Raw genomic sequence first — 9,132 nt, 5'->3', positions numbered from 1 at the left:
AAAATAAAAATTAAATATTAATTTGATATTTTTTTATATACATTTTAAATAATTATATTTTTAATTTTGATGATATTTTTGTGGATAATTTTAAAAATTAGAGATGATTTTAGTAGTTTAGTCCATATAAAAATATATAACAAAATAAAAAATACAACAACTTTGTCTTTTAATAATTAGAAAAAAAAAAGTTAAAAAAGGATACGTACTTGAGGCTTAAAAAGAATGGTAATTAAATAATTAATAACATCTGTAGGAGCATTTTTACCTGAAAATTTTTCAGATAAAAGTAGTGTGTGACTGAGCTTGTTCCACGACCACACGACCAGAAAGAAAGGAGCGAGCATAAAAGATATGGTGGTGAAAGAAAAGACACCTGCTATCTTGAAACCTATCGCTTATATTATATCCATAACAACCATAATCCAAATGGAGATTAGATATATATAATAATGAACACATCAACTTAGTTTTTTTTTCCCTTTTGTTGAAAAAGAGTCAATTAAGAATGCATATCTTCACTCCAACGCTTGCCTCAAACTCTTTCCTCTCAGTCACACCTTCTTCACAACCAGACCTCCTCTACTGCACCACTACCACTTATTATCGTTATCCTTTTAGTTTCCCAAAATGCCCCCACAAATTAACTGCAAAGACGCCTTGGGAGTGGCACCATAACTGTAATAACACAAGTAGAATATGCGTCTCTGGAAATAGTACCCAGATTGACCAAAACCCAGATGGCGGACTCCTTCATCAACGCCCTACTCTTTTGGAACCGCCGCTACAAGATGACGATGACATTCGTCAGGCCCGGGTTTTTCTCTTTTTCCTTCTTAATATTTTTTTAATTCGCGAAAGTTAAAAGATTGAGAGTGGTTAGATAAAAATTTAGTCAAATCAGTCAAATCATCTAACCATTCTCAACCATCAATTTTACATGAAGTTGAGAGTTTTCACCTGTTTTTTCTTATTTGTAGGAGTATATATTTAAAGAGGAATGTTAGAGAGCCATGAAATTTATTATTTTTGTTCATTAATTTGTCATCAATGTTTAAAAATTGAGTAATATTATATATTCAAATTTTTTTCTGAATCAAGTTAAACAATAAGTTTTGGAGCAATGCTATTTATAATTAATTTTTGTTAATGCTAAACCAATTTATTGGATTTAATTAACAAAAATACTTCAATAGCATTAATATGAAATAAAATATATTGTTGGATTACTAGTCTAAAAGAATTGAATTAAAGAAATTGAGTTGATGACTAAGTAATGACCAAAAACAAAAAAAGTTTTACACAAATATATTATATAAAAATGCTATTCGTACACTAAAATAGCCACTAAACCAGTCATTAATGTATTTGTATATAAATACATATGTGGTTTAATTTATTTTTAATGTGTATTTATATTCTAACATATATTTTATACTGATAGTTGATTTTGATGGCCGATTTTAGTGTACACGGTACACGTAGCATAGTATTGCTACGTTTCTTTGACTTAATCCTCACATACTACTTCAAAGGTCATACATATAATAAATTTTAGTTTTAATTACATGATAGTGTAAACTCCTTTACGTATGTTATGATTTAGCAATTAGCACTAATACAAAATTTGACTATTTTTTTTTAATGCGTTTCTGGTGCTAATATGGAATCAAAATATCATGAATTCTGAAGCACATGATTTATATATTTTGATGAAACCTTGATGGAGGGTAACAACATATAAGTAAGTAGCTTAGCAAACTTATCTGATACTAAATTTCTGCAATGAAGTAGAGATCGTCAGATTGGAAGGTTGCAAAGGAGCACAAAGAGAATGGAGTGATCCACAATGGTAGGATTGAAGGCTTTAATGCCGGAGGCCTCCTTGTTCGCTTTTATTCTATTGTCGGCTTTCTCCCATTCCCACAGCTCAGCCCAATCCATTCCTCCAAAGGTATCCCCACAAAGACGAACAAAAATGCTATTTGTATACTAAAATCGATTACTAAAATTAGCAACTAATATATTGTATAAATACATGTGTGGTTTAGTTTATTTTCAATGTGTATTTGTATTCTAACGTGTATTTTATACTGGCCGACTTTAGTGGCTAATTTTGGTGTACACGTATATAGTTCACAAAATCCAAAAAGCATAGAGCAGAAAATAAAAATGCAAACCAAACACCCTAAATTGCCAACTAGTTACCATAGTTGTTTCATTAACTAGTTGGCAATTTTGGTTGCTTCTGTCATATATTAGTATTTGGTACAATACTGTTATTATTTATCTCGATTCACCTTATTTAATAACCCTTTTCGTAGCTAACTCTCAATGCAAGAGTTCCATAGCTTATGTACCTATCTTGAAACTACTAAAAGTTTAAGCTGATAGAAAGAGGCAATATAAATGGTTATATTTCTGACACTCTTTTTCAAGCAAGAACCTCTTTTTGGATTTGCTTGACTTTTACATAGGCTTTCTTTTTTCTTTTTCCATTTACCTTGTGCTATTTTTTTTTTCACTTTTGATGATCACTAAAGATCGAACTCTTGATTTTTCGGACAAAAAACTCTGATACCATATCGTGAAAGTACTCTTTCCAAAAATTTAAACTAATAGGAAGAGGCAACATGAATGGTTATATCTCTAATAGTACCAAACACAGCATGCTTATAACATTTTACTGATTCAACATTTGCTAATGTTTATTAAGCTTGATGCTTACTCATTTGTGTGTATAAGTAACTATTTGTTTAGTCATAGTAGCAAATAGAGTTGCAATTGTTGCCTTATTGTAGTTTTTATACTTTTGTGTAGAACCACAGAAACCTATCCAAGATATTGCTAAAGGTTTGCATGGTTCAATCATATCAGTGAAGGTACATTATTGTTATTTTAATGACAGATGCTACACGTTATCATTTTATCTTTTGAAGCAAAAAAAAAAAAAAAATCTACTAAAAAAAGTGAGTTTTTGAACCTTGAAATATGATGAATGCATTTGTATCTGCTACTTGCATCAAATATTTGTTTTATCCTATGGTTTATGCATTTGAATTTATAAATGATTTGTAGCTTCTTCTTCTAATTTTAGGTCATTCTAGCAGATGAAGATAAAAGGAAATTGATCTTCTCTGAGAAAGAAGCTTCTTGGTCCAAATATTCAGGGCAGGTCCTAGCAGATGAAGATAAAAGGAAATTGATCTTCTCTGAGAAAGAAGCTTCTTGGTCCAAATATTCAGGGCAGGTCAAAGTAGGGGACATTTTCGAAGCAAGAGTTGGCTCGGTCGAGGACTACGGTGCATTCGTTCATTTGCGCTTCCCGGATGGTAATAACTCCTAATCGTCAAGTTTAACTACTTTACACTGTCAGTGAAATCCAATTAAGTGCTGCCGTATTATCTATATAGCAGCACTTAATTGGATGTCAATGTATTTTAATACCAAACAAATACAGTATGATGCAGGTCTTTATCACCTTACCGGATTAGTACACATCTCAGAAGTATCATGGGATCTAGTTCAAGATGTAAGAGACATCTTAAAAGAAGGTGATCAAGTGAGGGTCAAAGTTATTGGTGTTGATAGGTAATCGTTCTATATATTCTCAAAACATGCTTTAGAGATTAGATTTTAATGTAGTTTTCTGTAAGTATAATTAGAAAAATGAAATATTTTTATCCAAATACAAGCATCGTTTGCTACTTAAAAAAAATATTATTTTTTTTAGTTATTTTTGTCATGTTTTATAATATTTTGAGAAAATTTTTGTACGAAAATTTTGGTAGCTTACCCTGGTTTTTAAAAGAATTTTATTTTGCATGGGGAACTACATTTTAACTTGTCAAACTTGTTGCAGAGAAAAATCAAGGATTACACTGTCAATTAAACAGTTAGAAGAAGATCCACTTCTAGAAACTCTGGACAAAGTAATACCACAGGTTTGTATGAACTGTATCTATGATTCCTTGTATGCATTTAGTTATGTTATTATTGTATGCTATTTTTAAATGTACCGATATACCGGTGTTTTAGTGATTTTTAACTGTTAAAAATCACTAAAACACCGGTATATCGGTATATTTGAAAGCTTTCCAATGTTATGTATGTATTTCAAAGAATTTGGGTGGATGATTTTGTTTCTATTCTGTTTCTGGTTGGAAAAATTGATTAGTAATACTGTCTCAGCCATATAATTTAGTTCAATGGTAAAAAAGACCTGCAAACCTTTTAAACTAAAGTTACAAACTATTCACCCAACAAACTTTTATTATTCTAAAATTTTATGAGAATTACTCTCAGATGAATTGGTTTTTCTGTAATTTTTAAGAAAGACTAAGTTGTTCTATAATGATATTTTTTAGAGACCTAATTATTTAATAATAAAATTTATATGCTTATTTGTCTATCACGCATATTAAAAATTTTATTAAAAGCGACATGAGAACTAATCTGTAAAGAGTAATTTTCAGAGACTTCTTAATGATTAATTTAAATATTTATTCATTTTTCTCAGTCTTATTTAATTTATTTAGAGTAATAAGATAAATAGATTTTTGGGGTATTTTTTGACTAACTTACATATCTCCAAAGAAAAAATAAAGTTCAAAATTAAGTCTTTGAAATTTTTTTGCAACGAACTTATAGGTTCCTAAGGGAAAAAAATATAAAGTAAAGTACCTCAAAAAATTGCAATATTGGATGTATAAATCCCAACAGAAGAGGATAAATTTTACCCAACAATGTAATTTTTCAGTATTTCAAATTTCAATTCTTGAGGAACTTGATTTTTTTTTTCTAAGACTTATAAATCCATGGCAAAATTACTCAAAAATCTAAATGGCTATGCCTTATTTAAGTTATATTTTGTATATTATAGGATGGTATAGCTGATCCTGATTCTTCTAGTGATAGTGAAAGTGGTACTATTGAGCCTCTTCCGGGGCTTGAAGCAATCCTTGAAGAGCTCAAACAGGAGGATGGGTATGTTTCCATGCGTTATTGTCTCTTGTTTTCTAATAGGTAGCGTTTGGTGGAGAGATAGAGACCGAAAGCCTGAGACTGAGAGATAGAGACTAAGAGAAAGAGAGTATTCTGTTTGGTGCGAAGTGAGAAACAGAAATTGAAATAAGAATGAAGTTCTAATTTAATTTGTACAAAGGGTAAAATTAGAATTAATTAATTGAAATGAAGGTATTTTAGGTATAAAATGTTATTAAAGTTTCGGACTTTATCTCTAAAAATTTTAGTCCCATGTGTCCCCACTTTTTAGAGGTACTGAAATACTGAAATTTTGAGGACAGAGACAGAAATTTTAGTACCAGTCTCTGAACCAACAAACATGATACTGTGTCTCAGTCTCTCAGTCTCTGTTTCAGTATCTCAAAACAAATGCTATATGTTTATTTATCTATTGTAAAATATTTCTCACATTACAAATTTGATATATTGATAATTTAATGTATACTATTAATAAAATAAAATAATTTTATTTAAAACATCACGAAAAAAAGCACATAATTAGTATTATGTAATTATGTTATTTTATACCAATAAGTAAATGTATAATAAAATAATTATCTCTTTTAATTTTTTAAACAATCATGTTATGTTAAATAATTTTTCCTCATGACAATAATTGTAATTTTATTCAAAAAGTACTTATATATTTCCTATCTCAAAATAATTTAACTGTTTGTAATTCTAATAAAAAAACAATTTTATAAATATACCTAAATACAAAATGCTTTCTACTTCTATTTTAAAAGAAGTATTTTATTTTCAGAAAAATATATATACTTTTGTTATATTGTTCCTTCAAATGATGATATATAAAAGGCATATGAAGAAGTTTCTGTTGATGGTACGATGATATTATTCATGTGACAGAATTGATGAAGCAAGAATAAGCCGTCAAGGATTTGAAAAACGGGTTGTCTCACAAGACTTGCAACTTTGGCTCTCTAATGTGAGTTTTTTTAAATAATTTTCTTTTGAGTAATGTTAGAGAATCATTAAAATTTATTGTTTTTGACTATCCATTAGTCATCAATAATTAAAAATATAAAAAAATATATTATTGAATTACTATACTAAATGAATAAGTTGATAACTAGTAATGATAAAATACAATAAATTCTGATGTCCTAATATTATCGAAGTTGTTCACATTCTTTTTTTTATCTTGTATTTATTTATTTATGTTTTCTAGGCACCTCCAGTAAATCAAAGATTTACCCTCCTTGCTAGGGCGGGAAGACAGGTAAAATAAAACCTCTTTGTAGCATGAACTCTTATATAGTGTATTACAGACAAGGTTCTGAAAACCGGTTCAGACCAGCTGGTCAAATCGGTTGAACCTATGAACCAATGAACCAATAACTAGAGCGGTTCGATGATCGATTTGGTTTTCAGAATCTTGATTACAGATATAACATCATTGAGTTAGTTAAATAATTAGATATTAGACTTCTAAGGTTTTTAGAGGCATTGAGAAAGGAGGATTTGAATTTTTCTGGATTCACCAAAGATCAAACTCTTCATCTTTCGGATATAGAGCTCTGATATCATATCATGAAACCACTCATCGCAAAGATTTAAGCTGATAGGAAGAAGCAACATAAATTGTTATATCTCTAACAAAATTTTATTACATTCACCAATCCAAAAGCCAAAAAAAATGGAACCAGAATCTGATTCCTACAGGAAGAAAAATTCCGAAAACCGCGAGATGAATCTAAAAACTAGAACATGTCTTTCTTCCTAATATCTCTTGCCTTTTCTCTGGTGGTTTTTTCTTATACACAGCCTAAGAACCTAAGTTGATATAGAAATCTGCAATCTGAACTGAATAGGAAAAAAGAAGAGTATAGACTCTCATATGCATTGACTTCTCTAAGCTCTAGTTTCTTTTTCCTTGCCTTGAGTGTGAAAGCCTTTGCCATATTGCAGTGTCCTTGTCCTACTTGATTGGTACCAGGTTTTTTTTGCCTTGATTAAACTCTGTCCTTGTCAATAATTAGTACTAAGATGTTGTCATCTTCTTTTCTTTCTCATCAAAGCCAGAACTTTATATAATCTAGGCCCTTCATTATGATTGGTACCTACACACTGAATTAAAAATGGCTGTATTTGTTTCTCATCATAACAAATCATTTCCAATCTTAATTCAACATGACCATTTTCAATCATTTTGTATTGATCACTTTTCTTATTGACAGGATTCTAGAAATCTTTGATAATTTTAAAAAAGCAATGTTATAACACCAATAAAATTTATTATTTTTTGCCAATACTTGACTAACTCTAATTACTAAATACTAAATACTAAATTCTAAATTCTAATAGTATATAAATAAGGCGTTGGTCTAAAATATTGGCTAAAATTAATAAAAGTATTAGTCTTCTAGCATTTCTCATTTAAAAATAAAGGAAATAATTAAAAGAAATGTGGAAAAAGAGAATAGAAAACAGAGTTTACAAATAATAAGACATGTGATTTGTGAGTATTACGAATAACGATAATGCCAGGGAGAAAAAAACAGAAAAAACAGTCAGAACTTGTAAATTCGGCCTGTTTTTGGCTAATTCTTTGTTGTTACTAAATATTTTCGTAAAGATTATTTTTTGTAGTTATATATAAAACATATTTTATAATTTATTTGCAGGTTCAGGAGGTACATTTGACAACGTCACTAGATCAGGAAGGTATCAAAAAGGCCTTACAACGAGTATTAGAACGTGTCCCCTAAATTGATTTTGAGTCACTGAGAAACTCCACAATGATTGTACAGTGATTTGGCATCATATAATATATTGTAAAAAAAATAATATTTTCTAGTTGGTGTTGTGACTTAACTCACAAAAAGGTTTCTTGCAGAGACACTCCATATAGTTCAGTTATTCAATCATTCGAAATTTTACCAATTCATTTACGATATAATTGACTCAATTGACATCAGTAACAAAAAATCTTCTTATTCACACTGATGTATGCTTGCATGCTCGATATTATGTACAGCTTATATTATGTTTATGAGATGGTATCAGAAATCCTTCAGGGATGAAAAAGGAAGAAGAAGTTGAGAGAGAAAGCAGAATTGTAATTAAAAGAGTGACTATCAATCATGTTGTTACTCTAATTTCATGTCTTGTATAGCAATTTTAATAGCTAACGAGTAACCAACTAACTTTTAACAGAATAATCACTTTGCCAACTCAGCTGATTAGCATAAGCATAACTACCATTTATTCCTAACATCTCCTCTCAAACTGAGGAGGGTTGTGAAACCAGCCTCAATTTGGTCATAAAACGAACAAAGGCATCATGGGACAGAGATATTGTAAGTACATCGGCAATTTGATCAAAGGAAGAAATGTGCACAACATGTGCTTGCTGCTGAATAACTCTTCGGACAAAGTGCAAATCAATTTCAAAATATTTTGACCTATTATAAAGTATGGGATTGCGACTCATCAGCACATAAATTAGGTCAAAAGAATGTTAGAATTTGTGTGGCTCATAAATAATCACTATTCACTACTCACGTTACATATAACTCGGCCGTTATATCTATAACTCCACCTTTACAATCTAATCTATCCTGTATTATTCAATAATTGTCGCCTATAGTTCGGTGAACAAGTCAAATAAATAGATATAATCATTTAAGTAAAACAAAAAAACAATAACCTTCTCACACATCACCCCTAGTAGTTCGGTGAAGTAGTTAAAAAAGATGTTGGTACTTCAAACATAACTGCACTATAGTCCACACGTGCTCACTAATATCTCGACAATCAAGATATTCGAAAACGGTCATTTTTCTATAAGTTTGTATAAAGTAAAGCAAGATAAAAGAATACATCTAAAAATCTAATACTCACTTAAGTCACTCTTACTTTCTTCTTTGAATTATTACTGACTTAAACGTCGAATTACCTTTTGCAGGTATTCACCCCATTTGGTGTTCTTTAAACTCCGATGTATACCTTATTTGTAGAGAAGACAGGACAGCGTCTCCCTTTCTATAACGAGCTATATCTCAGACAAAACCCTCAGTAGCAAGAACATTTGGTTCCCCTATGGAGCCGACCTTAACGTTACCTATGTTTTCTTTTTTCCACTTA

At 30.1% G+C, this 9,132-nt stretch overlaps 1 protein-coding gene across 2 annotated transcripts; it reads left to right on the top strand.

Annotated features, from left to right (window-relative positions):
• The first annotated feature begins 389 nt into the window (after positions 1-389).
• Positions 390-7,986, top strand: LOC130973475 (uncharacterized). 2 transcript variants are annotated; one of them, XM_057898026.1, is made up of 11 exons: positions 390-817; positions 1,795-1,954; positions 2,821-2,882; positions 3,098-3,175; positions 3,251-3,332; positions 3,471-3,591; positions 3,863-3,944; positions 4,883-4,986; positions 5,893-5,971; positions 6,215-6,265; positions 7,671-7,986. In XM_057898026.1, the coding sequence occupies exons 1-11, from the start codon at positions 509-511 to the stop codon at positions 7,752-7,754; spliced, it is 1,212 nt and encodes a 403-aa protein (XP_057754009.1). In that variant the 5' UTR covers positions 390-508; the 3' UTR covers positions 7,755-7,986. The 2 variants fall into 2 exon arrangements, with proteins under 2 accessions (XP_057754009.1, XP_057754010.1); XM_057898027.1 differs by lacking the exon at positions 3,098-3,175 and having other exon boundaries at positions 2,821-2,892; positions 3,183-3,332.
• The last annotated feature ends 1,146 nt before the right edge of the window (positions 7,987-9,132 follow it).

This window comes from Arachis stenosperma, chromosome 4 (genome assembly GCF_014773155.1).
Source record: "Arachis stenosperma cultivar V10309 chromosome 4, arast.V10309.gnm1.PFL2, whole genome shotgun sequence".
NCBI lineage: Eukaryota > Viridiplantae > Streptophyta > Magnoliopsida > Fabales > Fabaceae > Arachis > Arachis stenosperma.
The sequence above is the reverse complement of the archived record's forward strand: the minus strand, read 5'-3'. Positions and strand labels throughout refer to the sequence as shown.

What these genes read in the sequence shown, in the direction of transcription:
- LOC130973475 (XM_057898026.1), top strand. Translation starts at nt 509, where the DNA reads ATGCATATCTTCACTCCAACGCTTGCCTCAAACTCTTTCCTCTCAGTC. An exon ending in ATGACATTCGTCAGGCCCGG is followed by an intron (nt 818 to 1,794) that starts GTTTTTCTCTTT and finishes GCAATGAAGTAG; the next exon opens with AGATCGTCAGATTGGAAGGT. An exon ending in GTTCAATCATATCAGTGAAG is followed by an intron (nt 2,883 to 3,097) that starts GTACATTATTGT and finishes TTCTAATTTTAG; the next exon opens with GTCATTCTAGCAGATGAAGA.